This window comes from Esox lucius, chromosome 1, assembly GCF_011004845.1.
Source record: "Esox lucius isolate fEsoLuc1 chromosome 1, fEsoLuc1.pri, whole genome shotgun sequence".
In the NCBI taxonomy this organism is placed as follows: domain Eukaryota; kingdom Metazoa; phylum Chordata; class Actinopteri; order Esociformes; family Esocidae; genus Esox; species Esox lucius.
In genome coordinates, this window is record NC_047569.1 from 28,898,031 (window position 1) to 28,925,814 (window position 27,784).

At 41.1% G+C, this 27,784-nt stretch overlaps 1 protein-coding gene across 2 annotated transcripts in view; it reads right to left on the reverse strand.

The window, feature by feature from the left end:
* Nucleotides 1-27,784, reverse strand: part of lsamp (limbic system associated membrane protein) — a 474,291-nt gene that overhangs the window by 136,253 nt on the left and 310,254 nt on the right. The window contains exon 2 of one of the 2 annotated variants that reach the window (XM_010870804.4): nucleotides 15,373-15,451. In XM_010870804.4, the coding sequence (XP_010869106.1) occupies nucleotides 15,373-15,451 (79 nt within the window). Of the gene's footprint in view, nucleotides 1-15,372; nucleotides 15,895-27,784 lie in introns of those variants that run through there. The other variant, XM_013139424.3, reaches the window with a different exon arrangement.

Consider the following 27,784-nt stretch of genomic DNA (forward strand, 5'->3'; position numbering starts at 1 on the left):
TTGGCCTAATCAGAGCACCAGCGTTATCTATACCCATTACGCCGGACAGCCCAAACGACTGGATGCCCGGCTACAGTACGTGGCCCAGACGATTTCAGAATGACGGATGGTCAGTCGCAATGCCCACGTTGGATTCCATCTGGGCTGTTGCTGATACAGCTCGACAGATCCATCGCCTGTGGTAAAACAGTTGGGAAATCTGAAGAGGCGTACACTTCAAAACCATAGGTACATTGATAAATGAATGCATATGATGTAATGTGTATATTGCATAAATAGATTAGGAGAGATTGACATAGAAGCCACAGTTCTACATACAGCGTGAGCTGCCTCTGAGGAAACGATGAATACATAGTGTATTTAAATAGGTTTTTGAAATGTGGCAGTTAATGAAAATGCATTTGGAAAATACACTGGACTAGTAGCTGCATATGCTCCAACAGTGCTGAACCAAGAATACTACACACATGTAAATACATACCACCCAGAAGATCTGGTTTTAATAAGGTTATGAGAAGGAAATACATTGAATGAGTTGGCAGTTTCTCAATTACTCCATAAAATAATAGTTTTCTTTCTCAACACATGATGGACAGTTTCCGCGTAACCTGCTAAAAATTCCTGCCAGAAGGTAACCACCCAGGGACTATTAGGACTTCATCCATTTCTGTCCACATTACATTTTAAGTGTCAGACCTAAGAAAGACTGCTGAAGCTGTCACAATGGATTAGCTAATTGGCATCCAGATCAACCTCTTCATAACTACAGACCATGTGTCACCCAAAAACAACACAAGCGTTTACCAACCAAAGTCTCGTTCACGTCACAGCACAGGAGAACCCATGGTATAAAATAAAGCTGGAAAATAACCAGCAACACTGGCGTGGAGTGTATTAACACATACAAAGAATGTGTGCAGTTGGTGCTTCCCACATAAATGAGTGCCTGTGTGTTTGTGTGCCTGCAGTGTTGTTTTGCCAGGCTGAAGTGGCTTAATTGGAAGGCTCCCATGCTGTTCAGCGCTGGGGTGGCACAGGCACGTCTCATGCCTTAGGTATGGCTGCCTGCGTGATTGATTACAATTACGGACTCTTGTGCAGATCCAATTCATGGAGTGGAATGGGAGCGATTTGAGATCTTAAGGAGGGCCTTCCTTCCTCTCAGCAGGTTGCTCTTCATCGGAAGCGAGGAAGGCAGGCGGTGACCGTCAATTAGGGGGAGGGAGGAAGAAGATGCGGAAGGAGGAGACGAAGAAGGGAGGGAGGCTGGCGGTGGAGTGGGAGAGGAAGCAGGGTGTGAGAAAGAACACAAACACCCCATCTGCACAGTGCGCGGCCCTGAGCGAGGAGTGACATCCTCGAAAAAAGACGATCAATCTCTCCTCTTGTCAACACCGTCCACCGGCGTTTTCTGGGGACACAACAGGGTCCAGATGTGAGGATTGGAAACGTGGCGGGGAGTGGTGTTTGTTTGTAATCCAGAAAGGGAAATTGAAAGGTTAAATAAGTGGTTTGTTCCATTGTTAAAAAAAATAGGAATGTTTTGATGTAAAATCACTATACAATGACGACACTATATCATGAAATCGTTACTGTACCTGTTAGAGGCACTCTTCCCATAAATCAATGGAAACCACCTACAACCCTGTTTCAAACAATATTGGGATGTGCATAAAATGCAAATAAAAAAGAATGCAATTATGTGCAAATCATTTATTTAATTTAATATAGCACAAATACAACAAATCAAATGTTGAAAAAAGGTTCTTGGAAAAATAAATGCCCATTTTGAATTTGATGCCAGCAACACCTCTTCTTTTAACAATGCTCTGTAAGCATTTGGGAACTGAGGAGACCAGTTGTAATACGTGCAGAATGTGGTTTGGCATTCACCTGTTGAAATAAGCAAGGCCTTCCCTGAAAAAGATGTTGTTTGGATGGCAGCATATTTTGCTCCAAAAGCTTTATATATTGTTCAGGATTAATGGTGCCTTCACAGATGTCCAAGTCACCCATGCCATGTGTGCTAATGCACCCCCATACCATCACGTATGCTGGCTTTTGAATTGTGCACTGATAACAAGCTGTATGGTCCCTCTCCGACAGTTTTCCACTTTGCCTCAGTCCATCTTAAAGGAGCTCGGGCCCAGAGAAGGTGCTGGCGTTTCTGGATCTTGTTCATATGTATTTTTCTTTGCATGGTAAGGTTTTAACTTGTATTTGTGGATGTAGTGACATAATGTGTCCACAGACAATGGTTTTTGGAAGTGTTCCTGAGCCTGATGAACACTTCCAGTGATGTCCACTACAGAATCATGGGATGCCACCTGAGGGCCCGAAGATCAAGGCAATCCAAAATTGGTTTTGGGCCTTGTCCCTTGCATACAGAGATTCCTCCAGATACTCTGAATCTTTTAATGATATTATGTATCGTAGATGATGAGATCCCCAAACTCTTTGCAATTTTACGCTGAGAGTGGTGAACCCCTCCCCATCCTCACTTCTGACAGACCCATCCTCTCTGAAATTATCTTATACCCAATCATGTTACTGACCTGTTGCCAATTGAATTTTTTTTTTTAAATGTGTAACTTTTTTTTTTAAATGTGTAGCTGGCATCAAATTGAAAGTGGGTATATATTTTTCAAGAAACAAAATGTCTCGGTTTCAACATCTGATATGTTGTCTTTGTACTATTTTCTATTGAATAAAGGGTTTACATTATTTACACAGCATTGCATTCTGTTTTTAGTTTAAAAAAATGTATGCAGCGTCCCAAGTTTTTTGGGAACGGGTTTGTACTAATTGTGATTCACTGCTGTATTTACTTTCAGATGATGCGCATCAAATATGTTTTCCTCACACACTTGTTCTTCACCATCCCTAACGGGAACTTCCATTGTAGTCAACTGTTATGAGACAGTGACTCAAACACTGAGAATCCGTGTTTAATTGTCTCTCCACACAGGCAAACACACACACAAACACACACACACACTCATACAACTAGCTGCACACACAGCGTGGATGCTGAAAGATGGTTTTGTACACACGTCTTAGTCAACCCTTGAGCGTTACTTTAGAAGCAGAAGCCACATCTAAACATGTCCCTCAGGTTTCCCCTTATGTTCCGCTTTGATTGGGTTTTGTTTTGCGTATCCTGTGATTTCTACTCGTGTTTCCTCCCAAAGCCTGAAAAAATTGCGTTTATCATTCTTTCAGCTACTTCCATATGCTGGATTAGGATATGGGAATTAAAGACAGGAAATGCAGTGGTATATTTGGCAGAAAAGCGATGTCTTGGGTGAAAAAAAAAACAGTTAAATAAATGATAAATTATCCTCTTAAACATGATTTGATTTAAAGTGTGACTTGATCCAGATAAACAAACCACAGGCTTTATTTAAATAATATGAGTTAAATTCATTTGGATGAGCTCAAGCTCAATCTCTCTCTCTCTCTCTCTGAATTAGGGCATCAATCCATTAGATATAAAGATTCTATTAAGTATGAATTAGTAAAGCTAGACATGAAACATTACGAAGGCTGCTACTTAGGAAGTCATAATATGAAGTACAGGCAACTAACAGGGCCGATTGTGATTACAGTTATTCCCAGAATGCAACATGCATTCTTTTCCAAAGCTGTTACATAACAGTCCCCGGAATGTCCTGTATTGTATCACTGATAGCAGAGACAACTGGAACCAACCGGAGAATTCCACCCACAATTAAAAAAGAAAAACCTTTGAAATAGCTACCTTCTCCAGGGGCCTTAGATGAAATCCTATCCTTCCCTACATCCTCTGAACCTAAGATACCATTACCATCTGGAAATCAGTAAAGACACACAGGTCCAAGAGAATATTCACTATCGACCTGCTAATCACGAGGTACTACAGGCACCCTGACAACAAATGGGTTCTAAGCCTCTGCTCTGCTTAAAAACACAAAACAAGCTCCTTATCCTGACACTTCTTAGCTGGGACTCATGGCTAGGATGTTTGCAGGCTAACCGCTAGGTAACATTACAACGCTGTGCTAGTAATTTGATTTGACCCCGAACTGTGGTAAAATGAAAAAAAAAAACAGAGATTAGTCATAATCTGGATGGAGGACTGCAGCCATAAAAGGAAAAAGGCTTGACTGCTTCCTGACACCCCACCCCCAATACCCCCCACCTCTCCTGCACTGATGGCCCCGCAAGGCTAATCCCCTGAAAATGGTTTGTCGGAAATGAAATCGCATCATCGTCATCATCTCAGATCAGCCAGTGCATCTGTGTTGAGGAAATGTGTGCATATTTTACCAATACAATGAAAACAGTGTTAATTGACCTGTGAAACGGAGTGGAACATCCTGTCATATTTTATTCCATAATGCATTGCCGACGGCTATGAGATGCCAAGGTTGAATCAGTATCTCTCTGCAATAAAATAATTAAAACAACTTCAAAGGATACTTCCTGTTTACATTTAAAAAAAAGCGTGACGAGGAGCCGCTTGGGAGAAAGAGACTCAAACCAATATTTATTTCTCAGTCTTCTTGAATTGTGACAAGATTGATGAATGCCAGTCACGCACTGTGCTAAGTTTCTCCTCCTCACTTAATCTGTGCAAACCCATAGTATGAAATAGCACATGCAGGCTGTAAATGCTTAGGCCGTAAGAAAAAAAGCTATCAAATAAATGGTTCTCTCTATAGCCCTCTCACCATTTTGATTGAAGTAGGGGACTTGGTCAGTTCTTTCTCAGCTTTTGAAATAGTCCAGTGTAAAGGAGAAGGGCTCTGGCCCACGAAATTCACTAAGGGGAACTGAAGTGATGAGTCCACTAGAAAATGGAGCTGAGACACTCACTGTTGGGGAACAAACTAACAGCACACTCCAAAAGTTGCAGACAAGAGACTAAATTAGCACATCGAGCTAAAGGATTCTGGGTTCTGGACCAGTGGTGCTTTAACTCGCTGTTAGACTCACTCAACCATAAAAGAATGATTTAATGCTGATACACTATTCTAGCCAATCTGCTACAAGTATTCAGCAATACTGTGTTTTAATGCCTAATTTACAAGTAGTGTCGCTCAGGACAGTTTTTTTCGGGGCAGGGGGTGGGGGGTTAGTCAGGGGCCTCGGTGACTGCCAGAAGTTTCTTTTCTAATTGATGGGGGAGGATCAGTCATGTTTTGTTACCTATTTACCAGAAATGAAAAGATGATTTGAAGCACAGTCAATGAAGTGCATCATACAATCCTCTTTGGAGTATTCTGTCACAGCTGATAGGATAACCATGGGCTCTCTAATCCTGTTAACCCTGTTAGACTGCAGGCTGCAGAGCCATGAAAACACATGACAATAGCAGCTTCACCCGGCTGCGTACACAGTGACTATCAGTCAATGTGAAACCAGGAAGTCATTAGCCTCCATCATGTGAGGGGACTGTGCCCGAGACAAAACCTACATATGCCTCACAATAAAACAAACATTGTGTTGGCGAAAGCACTTACAGAAGGTTCAATTAATAGTTTACGTTAAGTTGTCACCTTTTACAATAAGACTTCAATGTCAATAAAATATTTATGTAAGCATTATTGTGTAATTAGCTGGTCATAATGGGGTACAGAGGTGGAAACAGTTTACAGAAAATGTGTAATAACTTATTACACATCATTTTCAGTGAGTGGACATGTCATTGTTCAACTGCTTTTCCGACTGAAACTGCCAAAACATATTCCCATGGAAACAACGGTGTGGTTTTTACTGTGTACTAACGTAGTAATGAGGGCAACTTAATGTGAAGTGTTTCCACATTTTCTCCCAGGGTATAACGTTCAACCCCTGTCCCTGGTCTAAAGGAAACCATCCCTGGCCTCTATAGCCCCCCCGCCAACACACACTCCTAATCTCCTCCCCAATTCCCGACACGAAGCAACTAAGAAAATGCAAGCATACAGACATCCACACAGTAATGGAAGCGATGCATCCTGTTGTTGTCAGATCTTGAGGAGCTTCATCTCGTCGAACACTTGACTCAGTGTACACTCAGATAGGGCCCTTGTAGAAATTAAAGGTGCATGTTTATCTGGCTCGTGGTTATCTAAGCTGCTATATTTCTTAGCTCCCAGGTTTTACCTGCGAATTGACAGAGACAAATTATACCCGGTACCCTTTGGGGTGAAAAATCATAAAATACAAGCCAGCTGTCTTTAGCTAACGTGGCGTAAGTGACACTGAACACAGGGTGATGTAAAACTTCCAATGCCAGACAATGTTTGGTTAGTGTCACCAGCTGTTTTGTATGGGGCGCCACAATGCGTGGTGCTACACTGAAGATTTTGCAGCCAGCGAAGACAAGCTTTTTTGAACTGTTAAATATTCATATGTAACAACTTGCCCAGTGTATCTTCAAAGAGAAAAAGAGAAAACGTTTCGCTTTCTTTCTGCCATTTTCCTTTAGCCAGTGGTACAATTAAATACATTTTGATACTATGTGAAGGTGCTGGCCATTCAAACAAAGAGCAGTTCACCATTTAAACTCAGTAGAGACAGGAAGTAAACAGAAGTCCCAGAAGACACCATTCCCTTCGTGACCTTTCAATCTGCTTTGAATCCACAAAGATGTATACGAGAGGCCCTTCTGAGGTAACCCATGGTTACCACAAATAATGGTGCTATCAGATGTGAATCTAATGCTTCACTTTGATACTATCAGACCCTCAGCAAAGAGCAAAACAAAACCCTTTTAGTGTATTCAGTATAACGACTGGCATCTGATTTTTGAAAAAATACTGTCTTCTGCTACCTTCCATGTCTCTTTTCAAACCTTTTAGCAGTTATTTCAGTGTTGAGTTTTTGATAAAAAGGCATTTTTGACTTTTCTTGATTAGACCATAGATCCCATGTATGGTAGATTCTGAGTCTGAATGACTGTGAAATAGGGACAGCTCACTGCTTGACCCACATCCGTAGTCAAAGAAATGTCCCCTGTAATTGAGTGACTAAGAGCGAAAGCAAAAGCCTGCTGCATGCGGTGAAGCTTAACAGCTGTTGACTGGGGGACTTAAATGTGACACTTACTAAGTAATTACACATAAATTACAAAAGGTCACATTTACAGTATCTTGAACGGGCATCTCAAGAAAATTATGAAAGGACAAACATTGATTAATACTATTAAGACATTACATGAATTGATATTGGAACAAAGCTAAAGGAAATGCAAGCCAACGCAAACTCTTTGCCAACTTTCAAACTGTTCCACAGGCTGGCTTTGGTTTAAGAGAGGTGTTAATGCACAGTGATTTCAGCACATCATCAAACTAAAGATAGCTCAGGAAATTCTGGGAAGCTAAGAAAACCCTTGATGACAATACAAAGGAATCCTGTTCCTGAGAAATGTCTTTTAGATACTATCAACCTGCCTCAGTAACCACTAAACTACTAGCTTGCTTTAGGATGCCTATACAGTAGCCATCCAGCTGAGAATATCAACACTAAGATAGCATCTTCACAATCCTAACCACACAACATGTCTTGCCTTTGTACCGCCTCAACTCCAGTATACCACGCGACACAGAGGGGTTACAGAGGTCTTTGGATCTCTAAATGACGCAGAAGATGTCTGACGAAACACCACTCTCTCAAAGAAAAAGAATGGGATGGGGAGATTATCATGTGGCGGGCCGCCACACAGCTTTCAGACCGTATTGGCATCATGGGTGAAAATGAAATTGATTTGAAAATCCTGGCTCTGCCAGGGCAGACGCAGAAGGGATTATGTGGTGATTGTACTAATGCTGTGTCCCTGGTCTTTGAATCAGGTCACTGCCCCATCAGAGAAGCTCTGGACAGCACTGCAAGAGATGCTGAAAGGCTTGGAAAGGCTCTTAACTGTAAAAATAACAACAACAAAGAAATCTGCACTCAGTCGGATGGTTATTGAGAGATAGGGAGGGGAGAAGGGCTTTCTCTTCATTTTCTCGTTATATGGAATTCCAGCCAATTACACTAACATTTCAAAGTTAGGGGTCACCTAGAAATGTCCTTGTTTTCAAAAGAAAAGCAAGTTTTTTGTCCATTAAAAAAAACATCAGATTTATCAGAAAAAATATGAAGATATTGTTAATGTTGTAAATAACTATTGTACCTGGAAACGGCTGAATTGTTATGGAATATCTACATAGGCCTACAGAGGCGCGTTATCAGCAACCAGCAGTCCTGTGCTCCAATGGCACATTGTGCTTGCTAATCCAAATGTATCCTTTTAAAAGGCTAATTGATCATTAGAAAACTCTTTTGCAATTATATCATCACAGCTGAAAACTGTTGCGCTGATTAAAGAAGCAAAAAAATTGCCTTCTTTAGACTAGTTCAGTATCTTCAGCATCAGCGTTTGTGGGTTCATTAACATGCTCAAAATGGTCAAAAACAAATACTTTTTTGAAACTTCTGAAACTTGTCAGTCTATTCTCGTTCTGAGAATTGAAGGCAATTCCATGCAAGAAATTGCCAAGAAACTGAAGATCTCATACAAAGCTGTGTACTACTCCCTTAACAGAACAGCGCAAACTGTCTCTAACCAGAATAGAAAGGAGTGGGAGGCCCCGCTAGACAAAACATTTTCACCCAGCAAATTGTTCACCCAGCACAAGCAAGAAGAGGACTGGTCACTCCTCCAAGCATGGTTCCTCTCTAGGTTTCTTCCTGAATTTCAGCCCCTCCTAAGGAGTTTTTCCTAGCCACTGTGCTTCAACACTGTTGTTGCTTGCTCCTTGGTGTTTCAGACTGGGTGTTTTGTAAATGCACTCTGTGAAAACTGCTGATGTAAAAAGGGCTTTATAACTACATTTGATTGATTGATTGATTGATTGAACTACATCCACTCCTTTGCGCATAATGTAGCGCTCATGTTCTATTGGTCATTTTTTAAAACATATTTCAGGTAACTGAATATGTTTAGAATAATAACACAAACTATTCGGATAGCAAAATCTTGTCCAATTGACATCCTTACTTTGGGAATGTATTGGGATAGGAAAGTTTGTCTTATGTTTCGGGAATCTGGGACTGGATTCAAAGTGTAGCTGCAAAACATTTCTATATGGAAAGAAAAAACATTTGGTATTGATACTAAATATTTATTCAAATACACTTGGGCCAAAAACAAAAGTAAATTACACATGAAATTCTCAAAAAAAGGATTCAGGAGCTAGACACATCTCATAATTTAACAATGCAAATGGCAACAAATTGGATTTGGTTCCGTTTCAATCACCTACACCATCTCTGGTGTCCACTGATGCCCTCTGTTTGTCACTTGCCAAGGATTCCTGGTAGACTTCTAGGCCTCCGTGAACATCATTACAGTACAAGAGAAATGAACATTTACAGTAAGACCCATCCTTCTGAGTATGGCACAGCAATCTACTAATCAATAACCACCCTTCCAAATTGAAAATCAATGTTTGGAGTCAATGACTTGGCAACAGACAGAGATAAGAGGGGATGATTTATATGGTCAAAATAACACAAGCACATTACTCTAATAGATTTAGTGGAACTCACAGACTTGGAAACATCAAGCACTAAGAAAAATGGCTACACAGAACAGACAGCATAATCAGCCCGTTATTTAATAGGATCAATGTGCGGTTCTTAAAAAGATCAATGAAAATTACTTTTCTGTCAACTGATATTATGCAAATGAGTCTTAACTGAGATTTTTACTTGGAATGGGATCTTGAGTCAACAATTAGTTGAGCCTTTAATTTCTTAGTGGGATCAATAGCTGCAGTGTCCTCAGTAAAACGGGAATAATTCCATGCTTTAAACTTTTAAACAAACAAATTAATCAACAACAAAATAAAACAGTCTGTTTGTTATGTTGACAGTTGACAACACCCAACATTTATACTTGGGAGAGGACTGGTGGTTTCACTAGCCTATTCACTTATCTGGTTTCATCCTTAAAAAGATGGCATGTCTGGCTTAAATACCCCATATTCCTGGAGATGATACTTACAACTGTACTGCAGAAAAATCTTGTTTTGACAACACATGTTCCGGGAAGATGTCAAATAAAATCTGATTTCTTCAAATGTGAGCGAAGGTACAGTATACTCCAAGAATATAGTAATTCCCAAGATATCACATCATTCTTTCAAGGGCAACTTCACTGTCCAATCACAATCTATACCAGCCAGAAGCAACTTCACTGTCCAATCACAATGTATACCAGCCAGATTCTACTCATATGAATATTTGTAAAAAAGAACAGAACTAAAAAGTTAATTTCACCAAATGTTTTGGTAAACAGCTGAGGGACAAGGCAACGGGGGAATATAACCCCTTTAAAGGTATTTATCAATAATTCAAAGGGGCAATAAAAAGATTCCCAGATTACAGACTGCAGCTGGAAAATTCAGAAGCTCTCCTATCCCGTTAGGCCAGTGGGAACCCGTCTAACTAAACCCAGCAGGTTTCAAACGCACTGAGCCTTTCATACTTCAATTGGAAAGGGATATTCAGGGTTTCTCTGACATAGGGCTTAAGGGCAAAACACAAGCCCACAATGATCTCTACCCAAATAACACAAGTGGGAGCGGATATTGTCAAATCAATGATAATTGACCCGGAGGAGAGCAATCACTGTGTCTGTACCATTAATGCTATAATAAGCAATTGTCAATTTTTGGCGCTTCTACCACATCAGATTGCACCCTAAAGGCCATAGGACTGCTAGTCAGTGAAAAAGCAATTAAAAAGTAAAGCATTGTGACATGGAAACGCTGCAAACGGCAAAAAAAAGAGAAAAGGGGGGGAAAAGAAAGGAAACCCAGCCGTGAATCACCGTGACTGAGAAGTTTTACTTATGTCGTTGAGGTGGTGTCTTCCGCTGCTATTCTGTAGAACTTGACTCTACGCTTTTGCGTCACATAGTTGATATGAGAAAAATTTTGAAACGTGAACTTCCCAAGGCCGCAAGGCCAGATGGAATGTCTACGCGTGTACCCACAGCACGTTCAGAACAGATGGAGGATTTACACTCGCATTTTTCAACCTCTCCCTGACCAAGTCCACAGTACCAGCAGGTTTCCAACGTACCCCAATATTCCCTGTGCCCGGGGATGCCGAGGCAACCAGCCTGAATGAGCAACTTCCGGTAGCGTTCAAATCCACGACCATGAAATGCTTCGAAAGGCATGTTTCACTATGACCCCACCCCCCGTAGACACCCTGGTCCCACTCCTATTTGCATTCCCCTCCAGCAGATCCACAGATGAGGCGATCTCCGTTGCCCTCCATCCTGCCCACACGCATCCCGACAACAGGAAATGCCTGTTCACAGACAAACTGCCCACCAAGCTCATTGCTAAGCTCTGGACCCCGGACTGATCCCCCTCCTTCTGCAACTGGGTCCCCAGCGGGTCGGTGCTCTGTTCACCCAGGACCGCGTGGCCATCGCATGGCTCCGAGGCCTCTGTGAAGCCAGGCAGACAACGGCAGGAGGCCCAATCCCTGATGACAACCAGACTGGCTGCAGAGAGGAGGTCAGAGACCTGGCAGGGTGGTGCCAGGACAACGACCTCTCCCGCTACGTGAACAGCTTGGTGTGGTGCAGCCCTAGATCAAAGCACGCAGAGTTGGTCGGCAGAGTTGGTCACCGAGGCAGAGCTAACATCCAGACCTCAGAGGAAGACCCTAAAAATAGTCAGATCCCAGCAACCCTAGTAATAGCCTGTTCTCCCCAGTACCGCATGGCATGGCCAGTCGTGACAGTGCTTCATGTACAGACTGTAAAACGATTAGTCAAAGTCTAATCCGCAATGGTCCCCTTCTTTGGACAAACCCTTTAGTCAACGACATTATATACGCACACACACACAAAAACACAAGGACGCTACTACGCACACACACCTAAACGTCTGCCAAAGAATAGAAACTGTAAACAGATTCGAAGCCAGTGTGGACTTAATTTAACGAATGAACAGTCAATAAACTCTATGTAGACTGACGGAATTGTGTGAATCACAAGACAAGACTGATTTAAACAATCTTACGGTAATAACTGTTAGAGTTGCTACCCAAATAAAAGAGGTCAAAGGTGAAGAGCTTCTACAGCTAATGTTATACAACAAATGTATACATATATATATACAGCACTGTAAAAAATTAAGAGACCACTTCACCTTTTTCTTTCCTTTCCAAAAAAGTTGAAACGGAAAGTTTTGAATGAGGAACAGATGTGTTCAATTTGCAGTGGTTTCTTAATTTTAACCCTTCTGTTCCTAACTCAAACTTCCTTTTCGACTTTTTTGGAAAGGAAAGAAAAAGGTGCATTGGTCTCTTAATTTTTTCCCGGGGCTGTGTATATATATATATATACATATATATATATATGTGTGTGTTTGTGTACATATTTACAGGTGTCATCCACCCAATAAAATCCAAAAAAACTGTTTATATATAGATTTTAATAAAACTCTTATATCATTATGAATGTGTTGCTGTTATTTTGATAATCGGACATGGTTTATACAGTCTTGGTCATCACAGGGGCATGCGGTTCCTTCTCCCGGGCCAGTGCTCATGTTTTCAGCTCCACCTTTAGGCTTGTAATGTCATGACTAAACCGCGGGCATCTGTAATGCATTCAGGCCTATATGGTTTCTCTGAGCCGGGCATACCCCGAAAGCACCACAAAACCGGCTTATGGAATCAAATACACTTTCTGGCCCGACAAATTACTTCCCTGAGGTCTTTTTTTCCCCCATCTATCCTATTTGTCTGTTGAAACTGGGGAGTGAAAAATGCATGTTCTTCGCTTGGGCTACTGGGCTCTGTAGCTTGCGGTTTATTGTAGGAGAGTCGTAGATAAGAGAGTAAAGTACAGCAAAGTAAACCCTAGCCAACTTCTTTTAAGTAATGCAACTTCAGAAATAAAATAAATAGGCCCATTCAGTGACAAAGTATGGAGTACAAACAACCTGGCAGAGAGTAAAACATCTAATTCGGTATGAAGAATAGGTGAAGGCTAAACTCACTTAAAATTGGAGGAAATTAATGCTAGAGCAAAATGACTGTCGAAAGACTTTAAATTGGATTTTGAAACGGATATAAAGTGGCAAGCCTAAGTAAGACATAAAGGTTGCCGTGTTGGAATTGATTAACTTGGTGATCAGGTCATTTAATTGATGGAAGTGAACCATGTCAGGATATCCATTCAGGGTGATAACAGACTGTAAACCCGCCGGCTGATATGGTCAACACCTCTGACCTGCAGGTTAAGGGCTGGATTCAATGAGATCAGCCCCAGCTGACAGCCACATTGCATTTGTTTTGGTGGTGTTGGAGGCTGAAGAGCGTCAGCGCAGTCAGAGCCAGGATCCGCTCATTGTTCTCTTAAAGCTGGCATGGCCATTGGCTGCAGAGTTGCAAAAAAATAATCACACACCGCCTTGTTCACAATGAAATGTAAAAAAAATACAAATAAATTATCTAGACCTAAATTGGACTTAGTGATTTCTATATGGACTGCCGTTTTAGTTTGGAACTTTAACAACAGTGGGACAGGTGCTGTATAGAGACAAGGACTGCAAGAGCAGCTTCTCGCCGATTCAAACGACGCTGTTCCATGCAGGTGTCTGGCTATCGCCGGTTAACGGTCAAACTGATTGATTTTAGCCCCAACAACATGCCATGCATGCCACAGGCTAGCACATGCATGTTGTCGGTTAATAACCCAAGAGCAAGAGGTTGATGGACATTTGAGCCACCCCGCACAAATCACACAAAACAAGCACAACAATTAATCAAACAGAGATAAGCTGACATTAGTATTCTGATCATTAGGGACCAGAGACATTAGATAATTGGTTTTTATAGTACTTCTTCTCTCACTATTCCACTATGCTCACTCATAAATTAAACAGTGATCTCAACATACTACCTGATCATGATTAACCAGTATAGTGTTGCAGAAATTGCAAGCCGATTGTACTGTGCATTAATGCATTAGTGCATATTATGTAGAGAGGAAATAAAACTGTTTGGCTTGGAGAGACATTGTAGGCCAACATAGCACAATAAGGGCGTGTCTGGGTCAACGATCCCTAAACTCCATAAACAACCTGTCTACTGCAGTCAGTGAATATAGTAACCCAGTTGACTCCCTCTGCTTCTCTCTGTCTTGTTCGGTGTAAGGTTCAGATTGCCCTCATTCAACGTTAAACAAAAAGTAAAAGATCACACAAAAGCTCATCTCACAATTCCCACGTAGCTAATTTTCACAATGGCTCATTAGGCCACAGACTCTGTGTGAACATATTACTTTTCAATGGTGAAAAGTAATCAACAATTGTTTTGAAGTGGTAATATTCAGTGTTATGTGTGTGAGATTGAGAGCGAAAATGGGGGTGGGTGAATTACAGAATGAGTGAGTGGGAGAGTGGGGGAGTGAGTGAGTAAGGGGGAGAGGGAGGGTACTGTAAGTGCAGGGAAAGCAGCAGAAAGAAGAGTATCGACAAACATTGTCGTTGTGTCTTGCACATAATCCACCACACGTATGTATTTGTTTTTCGGGAAGGGGTAGCCATAAACCCAAATGATATGCTATTCCAAACACATGGCCGTGAACACGTGACTAATGACATCTGTCCAACCACAACAAAGCTCGCATTGTCTGAGTGGCGATTAACTATAACGATACCCCACAAACAATAAAGACCCAAAGAAAATATGCCTTCCAACGTGGAGTTTTTTTGCAGATTCGAACAGCTTTTTTAACGAAGCTGGGGTGAAATTGGGCAATTCAGTAATTCACTAAGGAAACTGCGTCGTTATGTAGGTTAGGCTGTATGCTACCTCCGGCTCAATCCGATCCCTGTAACATGAAGATAGAGTTCACCCAACGCAGCCCCTCACTCTCCCGCATTGAAAAGAGTAGCCTTCTATAATCCGCTCGCTTCCAGGACAACCTCTGGGCAATTCTATGACGCACTTAACGTTTTCGGTGATTTTTTATCAATATCCTGCCCGGCCAGTGTCGTTAGGATACATAATAATTTTGTAGTTTGGAGATACTAATGTAACTGTGACATAATAAAGTAGGTTACGGAGAAATCGAATCGCATATCAATTTAAATGACATTTTTTTTGCTTCAGAGCCCCCCTCCCCCCTAAAATGTAGAAATATTAAATTAATCCTTTTATCAATACACTGTAGATTCCCCACATTAAATACTTTAATTTCTAACACAATACCCCAATTATGTAATGTAATTGTATTCCCTGCACGTGGCTATAAGCATTTAAGACAAAACTCAGCATTCATCCCTTGGAGGCTGAAAATGAATAAAAAGTTGGGCAGAGTCCTACCTGATTACCGCTGTATCACCTTGGCGGATAGTGATGTTGTCGGTCGCTCGCTGCATATCCACACTTCGGACGGGGAACCCTGTAGGAATAAGACACAGGAGTCTAAAAAAAGAAGCTTGCAGTTGCCTCCAACACGATCTCCTTCCGACCAGCATTTCGAAACAGACGCGCAGCAGTAGATCCAAGAAAAAGTGACTGGACTTCTAAAAAGGGATTTAAGTCGCGCTCCGATACTTGGCAATATCCTATCCCACGACACTGTGTGACGAACGACTTCTATGATGTTCAGGCAGATAAATACGAGTTGAATACGAGTTAACTAAAGAAAAATGGCTTGGAGAAAAACAAATACTCCGTAAGCCCTCTGCAAGCGCTTTGGGTAATTCCACTGCGCGTTCTGCTCCCGCGCAAAGACAGCGATGGACAGGCAGCAGAGTTCTTTAGAGGTGGGGAAATTCAGTCCTCTCCATTCACCACCAGCGCCTCTCACTCCAGCGCTCGCTCTACCCGATTACCCCACCCCCGCGTATACATCGCACCCTACTGCTACCCCCTTCACCAGAGTCTGACGCTTCCTTATTGGTTGTCACGACAACAGCACCATCAGAGGTCCCTTTCTACTACACACAACTGCGATCTGCAGCTGAGAGGGTGGTCATTGGTGGAAGTAAAAGCTTTGCTTGTTGTTCAAGGTCCACAGTTAGACTACATGCAAACATGATCCAAACATGGTCCAAACATAATATGAGTGTATGAACTTCAATCCTATTTTTGGGAAGGTCTTTCAGGTTAGAGAGCACTAGCTTTAAATGGGCCCTAAAGGTGTTTATTTGTATTTGGGGCCCATACAGGTAGAGACAGAACACACAACATCATTGCACCTCTTATCAGTGGCCGTTTCAGTGGTTTGCGGGTCCTAGGGAGAGAATGGTTGAGGCCCCAACATCATCTATTTTTTACCTTGTTGTCCTTATCAAAGCCACACTGGCACCATTTTAAACATACATCAATCAGCCATAACATTATGACCACTGATAGGTGAAGTGAATAACACTGATAATCTTGTCATCATGGCACCTGTCAGTGGGTGGGATATATTAGGCAGCAAGTGAACATTCTGTCCTCAAAGTTGATGTGTTAGAAGCAGGAAAAATTGACAACTGTAAGGATCTGAGCAACTTTGACAAGGGCCAAATTGTGATGGCTAGACGACTGGGGCAGAGCATCTCCAAAACTGCAGCCCTTGTAGGGAGTTCCCGGTCTGCAGTGGTCAGTACCACTGGTCCAAGGAAGGAAAAGCGGCAGGGTCATGGGTGGCCAAGGCTCATTGATGCATGTGGGGTCCGATCCAACAGATGAGCTACTGTAGCACAAAACGTTAATGCTGAAAATGTTAATGCTGGTAAGAAAGGTGTCAGAACACACAGTGCATCGCATTTTGTTGTGTATGGGGCTGCGTAGCCGCAGGCCAGTCAGGGTGCCCATGCTGACCCCTGTCCCCTGCCGAAAGCACCTACAATGGGCACGTGAGCATCAGAACTGGAGCACGGAGCAATGGAAGAAGGTGGCCTGGTCTGATGAATCCTGTTTCCTTACATCATGTGGATGGCCAGGTGCCTGTGCATTGCTTACCTGGAGAACACATGGCACCAGGGTGCACTATGGGAAGAAGGCAAGCCGGCGGAGGCAGTGTGATGCTTCAGGCAATGTTCTGCTGGGAAAGCTTGGGTCCTGCCATTAATGTGGATGTTACTTTGACACGTACCACCTACCTGAGCATTGTTGGAGACCATGTGCACCCTTTCATGGCAACGGTATTCCTTGATAGCATTGACCTCTTTCAGCAGGATAATGTGTCCTACCACAAAGCAAAAATGGTTCAGGAATGGTTTGAGGAACACAACAACATGTTCAAGGTATTGACTTGGCTTTCAAATTCCCCAGATCTCAATCCAATCAAGCATCTGTGGGATGTGCTGGACAAACAGATCCAATTCATGGAGGCCCCACCTCGCAACTTAGAGGACTTAAAGGATATGCTCCTGACGTCTTGGTGCCAGATACCACAGCACACCTTCAGAGGTCTAGTAGAGTCCATGCCTCGACGGGTCAGGCTGTTTTGACGGCAAAACGGGGATCTACACAATATTAGGCAGGTGGTCATAATGTTATGGCTGTTCAGCGTACATTCCTTGTCTGTCAGCTGGGAGGGCCATGTATACCTGGATCAGACATTATATTCTGTGTCACTACACAGTCAGAGCTTTTTTTGGGGAGCCAGGGGAGGGTAAACATCAACACTGTTAATGTGTGATCAGTAGGACTGTCGCCATCACCATCATAACCGTCACTGGCGTCATTTTAATCAAAATGTGTGATGTTAGAACAGGGGCGCTTTATCGGGGAAGGTTAGGATGATTCTAAGGGCCCAGGACTGACAGGGGTCCTAAAAAAGTATTAGAACATTAACAAAAAAACAAAAGATCTACATTAAATTATTAACTTATCCTCCTTTCCAATTTTCTTGTTTTTGGCAAAAAGTAAACATCCAGAGAGCCTCCGTATTGCAGATTACACATCACCTCCCCTCTACATGAAATGGTTTGGTCCTGTCCCCAAGCCTGGCACGAACAGAGACTTGCTAGCAGTGAATTGCGTGAGGAGTGCCGCTTACTGAAGAAAAATCTGGTTTCCTAAAAGGAAAAGGAAGAAAAGATAGAAGAGAGAAAAGAAAGGGTGACAGCATGTTACCCAGTTTTGGAAATCCAGGAGTGGTGGAAATTAACCTGTTAGCTTAGTCTATAGTGATATAGGCTACTTTTGCTCCCCTAACGAAAATGAAAAATGGTTTGTGTTTACATTTCTTTCCTCTTTTAGCCAACATTTGAATGCAGGGAAACTTTTAGCAAACTATTGATACTAAATCAGTTGTCCCTGTCCCTGCCTGGTGCCAGGCTCAAGATACAGCTTCAGGCTCAGCATCCCTATCTGCCCATCTGTGCACCCCTGAACCAGCCCTACTCCCAACTGAAGAAGGTGAGCAGCATTGTGTTGATTGACATGTCAGTTGGCATAATTACAGGGGGTCCGTGGATTTTTTATTTAAATTATGAAAAGGAGAAAAATTATTAAATCTTTTTCAATTATAAGAATTCTAACATTATATATCCTTCTATAGATGATAATGATGAATCATTATTTGAAGAGGTTCATGTATATCTAAGTTAGATTTATTTGAAGTTATTCTTTAATGTTGAGATTTTTCCAGTCAAGACGTTTGCCATTAAAAACATTTAGACTGTAGAATATGGCCTTTAGCACATTTCTTATAATGTACAATAAGAAAAGTGAGAAACAATATCGAACACACCATTTGTGTATGAGAGGGGGGTTCGGTCTCAAATATACAGTACATAATGTACTGGAAGGCATAATTTAATTAGAGCATCATTTTGAGGAACACAATCAGATCTTAAGACAAAAATTAACTATACATTTTTTTAAATATATTTTTAAAATATCATTTCAGTATGAATTTTCACAGGGCCCTAGGCCTTCTGTGAAAATTGACTGCCTAACTTGCCTAATGGTTGTGACCGCCACTGTCTCTTATCTAAAGAGACAGTTTAGTTTATTAATCTCCATATTGGAAGGTATGTCATCCTAAAATAAGTAATGTTTCACTTTTATTATTTAACGGCCATTACAAATTACACCTAACAGGGTCAACTACTAGCTAAAAAGTTGAAGTAAACAGATGTTTTGTAATTGCTGTTCAGTAAAGAAAACTTAACCATGGACCACAGATTAATATTATTTTGGGGAAGATAACTGTTCCATCATAAATTGTCTTAGTGTCTTTGCTACTGTCATCCCATTTAGGATGGATAGGGCCACTTAAAAGGAAAGAGCTGATAGGTAAAGCTGTTAATTGTTTACAGGGTCATGCCCAATCTGTCATCTTAAAACTGCGTCTAGTCACACAGGCTTTGATTTTGACAGGGAAAGGTAATTATTATCACTTCAGTTGGCAGTGGAACAAGGGCAAGAGTTGCAAGGGCATTTATTCAACTTCATCAGAAATGTAAATGTGGCAACTGAGCAGGTTTTTCTCACCAATCAGATTTAGTAGACTGTTTCCTTATGTTTAGTCTCCCCTAGAGCTTAATGAATTGTAAAGTGAAATCATACAAAGGGACAAAGGAGTAAAAGCCTCTTTACCTCTGACACTGAACCTGGATTTATTGCCAAAAGTGAACAGTGCAATTTGTTGTTATGATTAATGATCACTGTTCAATCCTTTGTTGATCGCCACAGCAGCCTACCGAAATCGTCCGTGGTTCAAACAAATTAGAAAAGGACGGCACTAGAATGTAGTTGTTTTTGCAGTTTTATCGCCAGCAGCATGCTGTAATGAGTCTTTAGTGTGAGATTTGCCCCGAATGGAATGGCATCTGTGAGTGATTGAAGGGAATTATGGTTATAATTAATATGGGAGAGTTTATGGAGGTTCTAACATTAGTCTATTTGAGGGCACAAAAAAGCTTTCTGCTGTTGGTGATCCTCGTGCTTCCTACATCAAAGTGTCTAAACTCGTCTTTAATTACACAACGTGAAATGAAAAATGCTAGCCATTTTATAGATAGACGAGTTCTACAAGGCTTTTTATTTCATTGATTATTTTCACTCCAATTCGTCCCTGCATTTTCTGTCCTCTCCTCGACTTTGTGATTTCCAATTGCACCTACAAGCCTTTCCAATCACAACAACTGTCGACAGGCTCATGAGGGACGAAGACTTCTAAGCATGTTCACCGAGCCATCCCGCTTTTTCCGACGCGCTGCACTTCCAAACCGGGAAGGGGGTCGGATCAGGGCGTGTGAGGACATCCTTACTGGACTGACGACCTCGGTTAGCTTTTTGCAGGCGCATGACCTGCCTGAGGGAGTTGCTAGAGCGCAGTGAGTCAAGGAGCCACAGAGTCATGGAGCTCCCAGGGACATATCAGTCCGTGTGGCACATTCAAAGCCTGAACCTACACATGGTGGAAAGATATGAAACAGCATTGATTTCAAGTTTGAATGGAGTTGTCTATTCTTCTGCAGGGTTTTATTCTTCTGCCGGGCTTTATTCTTATGCAGGGCCTTTACTTTATTCTTATGCAGGGCCTTTACTTTATTCTTATGCAGGGCTTTTACTTTATTCTTATGCAATGCCTTTATTCTTCAAGTCACTGCCCAGTGTTTCCAGATCTCTATGAAATATGACCTACTTTTTTCTGTTTTCGTTTGTTTTTCTGTTGGGTCGTGAGTGTTTGTTACTTTCTCCTCTGTAGTTTAATTTATTTTAAAATATCATTAAAAATACACTTGCAGTGTAGTTCTTTCTTCATCTTTCTTATTTTTCTGCTTGTGTGTTCAATGAAAAATATATATTATAAACAAAATTTGACCTATTTACAATATTCATTAAATATTGTATTATTTCCAATAATTGGCAATTAATTATGTATTTGAATGTTGTCAGTGTACTCCAACAAAAGAATGAAAATTACGTTATTATTTTTCTTGATCTAATTAGATTGCTGATTGGCCTGCTGACCCTTCTGTAGATCTCTGATTGGCCCGCTCCAATAACTCAGGATGATAACACCATCCTTCTGAGCATTATTCAGTTTGGGGTGGGTTAACCATTAGAAAATGACAGTTTGCCTTTAAGCCAAATATACAAGTCTATGGGTAAGTCAACAATATAACTTGGATGTGAGATAATTAAATAGGAACTTCTACAAATGTGATTTTCTCGGGCAGTTATTTTAAGAGATCAATAACAAAATAATATTTACAAAATGAATCATTATAGGTATAATTATTTCTGTAGGCCTAATTTAATCAGTGTAGACACTCAAGTTATAGCTTTGTAATTCTTTCTCAACAGTAAAACGGAAGTACAAACTCTAGATATATGGTCCTAAAACCACTGACAAGATATTATTAGCTTATTTTCTGACAACCCTTCTACCAGCACAGTGAGGCCAAAAAGCTTTTCTAATTACTCACGCACACACACACACACACACACACACACACACACACACACACACACACACACACACACAATAATGGCTTATGAATAATGGCTAATAGAGGTTGTAATATGTATGGGTTATGAATAATGGCTTATAGAGGTTGTAATATGTATAAGTTCTGAATAACATCTTCTAGAGATTGTAATATGTTATAAATAACAGCTTCAAGAGGTTGTAATAGGTAAAGGCTATGAATAACAGCTTATAGAGGTTGTAATATGTATGGGTTATGAATAACAGCTTATAGAGGTTGTAATATGTATAGGTTTTGAATGACAGTTTATAGAGGTTGTATTATTTACAGTAATTGAGGAACAGCTTATAGAGGCTGTAATATGTATAGGTCATAAATAACGGTATATATAGGCTGTAATATATACCGGTTATGAATAACAGCTTAGAGGTTGCAATGGATTTCACCCCCCTCTCTCGACATCACTTCTCCAGTGGATTTACCCACCCACGCCACTGCCACAGACCCACAAACCTCCGATCAAGCCACTTCCCCAGTGGATTTACCCAACCACACACCCACCCACTCACTGCCACAGACCCACAATACACCAATCAGGATACACCCCTGCTTCACCTTTCCCTCAAACAGCGGACCAGACTGGAGATACCCACTCAGCTCCTGCTCAGAAGCACCACCCAATGCCCTTCCCCTTATACACCACCAAACCAAACTTGATCATTTAACACGCCCCCGGACGCTCCAAACTCAAGGGGCACCAGAGAGGTACTGAGGTGCTGAAAAGCCCTGTTTTATGTTGGCGACTGAGTGATGTAATATATAAATTGAGCAGGCAATCGAATATAAATTATGGATTGCGCAGTAAATTATATCTAGTGAACATCAATTTTAAGGCTAAAATATTCATAATTTCATGTACACTAGACAGTGTACGATCAGCGGCCTTCGAGAGATTAGAGAAATAATCTCTTACGTAATACTGCTCACATACTCATCATATTTATGTCTGTGCTTAATACTTGAAGAGTTGTGGAGATATATTAGGACTATCCTTGACTGAACAATGTTGTCAGTTCACATGACATGACATGAGAGTGTATTGATCCTCCATCTTTGAACAAATTGCTAGGCATAGGAATAGAATGGAGGTAGTGCACATTGAGTGAAATGCATTGAGAGAACAGTAAATGCGATTTGAAACTGGAACCTGAGATGAGGTGCAATAGTATGTGTATTTTTATTGAGCTCCATCTGCAGCCAGCCAAGCAGAAAAAAAAAATGTTTCTGTTATCCCCTCATCAAACAATCACCCTTTTCAAAATGGAAGAGTAAAAAAAAAAATATCAGAGAAGCAATTTCAGGTAAAAAGGGTTCATCATTACCGAACTCTACAAGGCTTGATTCTTGAAAATTATGTAGTGTAACAAAAAAATCTATTTGTGAACTTTGTATGACCACTGAGGCAGTTTCTCCTGTGACATCATGGTGTTATCTGCGTTACTACGGCCCAGGTTGGAAGGGGAATAGAAAAGCTCAACAAACAAGTCAACTCACGGCACGTGTTCCCATTAATTCCATTCCCTTTGTGGAAGACAAAATGGTGGATGCATAATTTACCTTGACACTGCTGTCAGACCAGAGCTCCTGGCAGCAAATTGCATGATATGCAGGAAAAAGGATACAGCTCACACATACCCCGATATATCACAGGATGGGAGGAACACAATAAATTACACCCCGGACTGATGAGCTAAGCGTCAGCAAAAAAACAGCCTGGCAGCAAAGACAATAAAAGACAATGGGCACAAAGCATGGCAATATTTTTTCTCAAACTGCCGACTGACCTCATTTATGGGATTCTGATGGGTGAGAACCCGGGGCCAGGGAATCGACTGGTGATAGGATATAATTTGCATCTGATCATCCATTTTAGATGAGTGCCAAGGAAAAGGGACAGTATCGTGTTTGGGTTATAGGGCAGAAATTGTACAGGGAACCTCTCGCCAGTTGGGAAAGTCTCCGCCGTCAACACACCTCACATCCGATGAGTCACTCTGAGATCTCTTGGTTGACTTCCTTGCTGGCACTGGCAAAACTGATGATATTCAAATGCGTTGCGAGTAAGTCTGTTGTCAGCCTCGCTGTGTTGACGCATTACATTTCAAGCGAGACAAACGGACAAACACAGGAGGATGCTAGGCACGATAATCACCACGGAAAATACAGTGCGTTCACACTTAAACACCAACTTTCCTAGACATTAATTCCTTACACAACAACACACATGTAAATCAATAGGTTAGGGCGCAGTATGCTGTAATTAGACCACAACAGCACACGTGTCTGTATTGCAATAACATTGTGTTAATGTGTGTTCTGTGAAGGTGAACGACTACAGTGGCTGTTCAAGGGGCTTTCAATGTGTGTGTGGGTGTGTTACATACACAAACCGGCGAGAGAGAATAGCTAAGGTCGGCTCATGGCAACACAGTTCACGGAAAAAACTTTTATTGAATGAAAAGGTCCAAAGCCGAGAACAAAACCACCAGAGACTCCTTAAGAGCGGCATGTGGCCACAAAGGTCAAGGTGCAAGGGTGATGAATGGCTCCAATGCATAGCACGGTACTCTCAATTGTCTCCGACGATAGATGGATTGCAAGGCTGATATCATTGTACCCTGAGGGAGTGTGCGATCCACTGTCTTGCAAAACGTGTTTTCCTGTGTTCTCAGAAAACACATGAGATTAGGATGAGCAGGCCGGCTCATCGGAAGCTCCGAGACATTCGCTCGGCTTCTGTGCTGGATGTGTCTCCCTAACGCAACTGGCGATTAATCCTGTTTGTTCAGGGTTTGGATTGAACAGCGTGCTGGAATGTAGCGGGCAGTTCTACCATCTGTAGTCTTAATGTTACACCCTTCTTGTAAATGTAGGTTATGTCTCATTGGTTGTATTATGTCTTGTTCTATCGCAGGAACAGAAGCTGCTGCTAATGCAGATCCATACAGCCACAAATTTCAGAAACCGGACGAAATATTTCCGAAAAGATCAAATGTCAGGGACCGGACGAAATATGTCAGAAAATATCAAATGTCAGGGACCGGACGAAATATGTCAGAAAAGATCAAATGTCAGCGGCAGATTCTAGCGACACAAGAAAATGATGTAATCTTACCAAATCCTGATCACATCCTAAACAAAACAAAGTTTTTGTGCACAGTTTTTGCATCCAAAGCGTTAGACAGACAAATGTGTTTTCTGTTAAGAGGCTTTAATGTTTGGCTGGGAAATCGTTCGGCTACTACTTCTGCTTCACACATGAAGTACCCACCAAAACCCAAGCTGGTCAGTCATATATATTTCCATAACGATCTACAAATGGCGGAAACATAACTCAAAAGCAAACGCTACATAAAAGGGTGTAGAGGTTTAATTTATATTTCTACTTCCAAGAACTGAATATGAGAGGGTTAATTTTATTCGCTGCAGAAAATACATGTGCAACAAAAGTCAATGGTCAGCAGAACATTCTGAATTCAAGAATCCAGTACAAGGTGTGTCAACGCTTTGCTTCCTGTGATGTATGAACATTCTGTTGAATATGTAATTACTAGAGGCAGTGCATAGTAGGATTTCAGAAATGATACTGTAACTGTCATGCACCACAGAGTCCAATCCACACTGCATCCAAGACAAGGCCAAGGTAAATTATAACTTCCAACTTTTTTTTGTGTATGTATCCAGGTAAGCCAACTGCGAACCAATTCTCATTTACAACAACGATCTGACCAAAGGCATAACAAATGCAAGAAAACACTTCAAAAATATTGTGTACAGTAGAATAGTCAAAGGATTTAAACATTTCACCAATAAGCTACACCCTAGGATGTGATATATACTGTATATAAATCCAGATAAGGTGCTTAGCAGGAACGTTGATCAGGTAGCAGCTCAGACAGTTTGTTCTTGAAGGAGCAAGGAGTGATAAAAGTGTCAAGCTAGAGACATCGTTCCAACAATGGATTCTGTGATCAAAGGGGAATGAAACGCATCGGGTACAGGTCAATCTCCAGGCAAATGGCGATCCTGAAATCACGTCCCATGGTTGCGGAAGCTAATCATGCAGCAAATCATTCTCAAGGTGTAACCGTCTGAGTTTGACCTTTATCAAAGTCTGAGCTCAAAGTATCCCGCTGTAGAAGATCGCCTCACGTACCAGCAAAAACATCTCCATCCCCTCCGAAGATTTAATCTCCACTGACCCTCCGGTCATTCATTTGTTATTCATTTCACATACTGGCTGTCCTGATAGAGCCATACCACATAGAGCAATAGAGACATTTCTCGGGATGCGAGACCACACAGGAACAAAAAAAGCAACCGAACGCTGAGGTGTCAACAGAAAAGATTTATGGAACATGTTGTTACCCATTGGAGGCTCAATGCTGCAGCTATTACAGATGCTATGTGCAAACACAAAACTTTTATTATGTATTGAACTTTTGTAATACATCCAAATACATAATTTTATCATCTATACTGGTAACAGGCCATTATTGTTAATAAAACATAATGCCTGACTAAATAAAGGTAAAATAATTAATAAAAGGCCCTTGTTGTAAAGATATTATTAATGAGAAAGGCTATCACAAATAAAAGCTAGAAATCTACAAATGAGCATCCCCTGTACTTTTCACTATGCATCATCCGACCTGTTGCCTCATACCAAATTACATACCTATTTTGGCAACTTGTGTTTTTGTTGCATAGTGTTTTATAAGAAGCATGTGCTGACACATACCCAGAATTTTCATAATGTCACAGAATATTTACTCCCAACATAGGAATGGGTAAACATTACGTTACACAAAATACCATAACATTAGACAACATACCATAATGTTACACAACATGCCATATATTATAATAACATTCCATAAAGTTACACCACATACCATAACGGCACACAACATACCATAATGGTACACAGCATCCCATAATGACACACGACATCCCATAAAGGTAAACAACATACCATAACGGCACACAACATACTATAATGGTACACAGCATCCCATAATGACACACAACATCCCATAAAGGTAAACAACATACCATAACGGCACACAACATACCATAATGGTACACAACATCCCATAATGACACACGACATCCCATAACGGTAAACAACATACCATAACGGTACTCAACATACCATAATGGTACACAACATCCCATAATGACACACGACATCCCATAAAGGTAAACAACATACCATAACGGCACACAACATACCATAATGGTACACAACATTCCATAATGACACACGACATCCCATAACGGTAAACAACATACCATAAAGGTAAACAACATCCCATAATGACACATGACATCCCATAACGGTAAACAACATACCATAAAGGTAAACAACATACCATAATGGCACACAACATACCATAACATTAAACAACATACCATAATGTTACACAACATACCATATATTAAAATAACATTCCATAAAATTACACCACATACCATTATGGTGCACAACATACCAAAACATTACACAACGTGCCATAACATGACACAACCTACTATAACATCTCCACATGTTGTACAGTCCAGAATGTACAAACTAGAATTTAAATTTCAGGTGAAGTTCCATGAAGATTAAGGAATAATGAACAATGCACTATGATGAATTGTGGGTATGTTTCTTTTTAAAAAGTATCTAGCATGTGGAAATTCAACTGTATCTTCATTTTTCATTAATGTAAAAAAAGGGATATATTTATTCATGATTTCGCCTACTTATTTGTCTCTCTCTGTCTACATCCATGATTTTCCACTGTTGTTCTGAGTTCAACTTGCAATCCAACCATGGGGACATATGTGCATGACTTGAAGGCAAATATATTAAACCACAACTAAAATGTACCGCTGCACTACACCTGAAGGTTACACAGGATATGTGATTATTTTGTTATGCTTTAGATGGTTGATCTGCAAAAGGTCACCAGAGAATAAAAAAGAAAATGTATATTTGAACTCAAGCCCATTCTAGCATTTTTTTCTCTGCAAATGAGAAACTTTTTATTTTGCAGGGATTTACTGTTTGAAGTCCTGTTCGGTAGAGTCATGTATCAATCTTTATGTAGCCCGGGGCACATCTTTTCACTGAGGCTGTGATGCTTACCTCCGTGTCAGTACTCCAGCTCACAGGCTGTGGGTGGCCAGCATCATATCTTAACACCTGATTGTCTTACAGACCAACACTACCATCACACATGGCCAGACGAAAGGCACGTAACAATGCAGATGACGGGTTATTTTAATGAGGGGAAACGTTA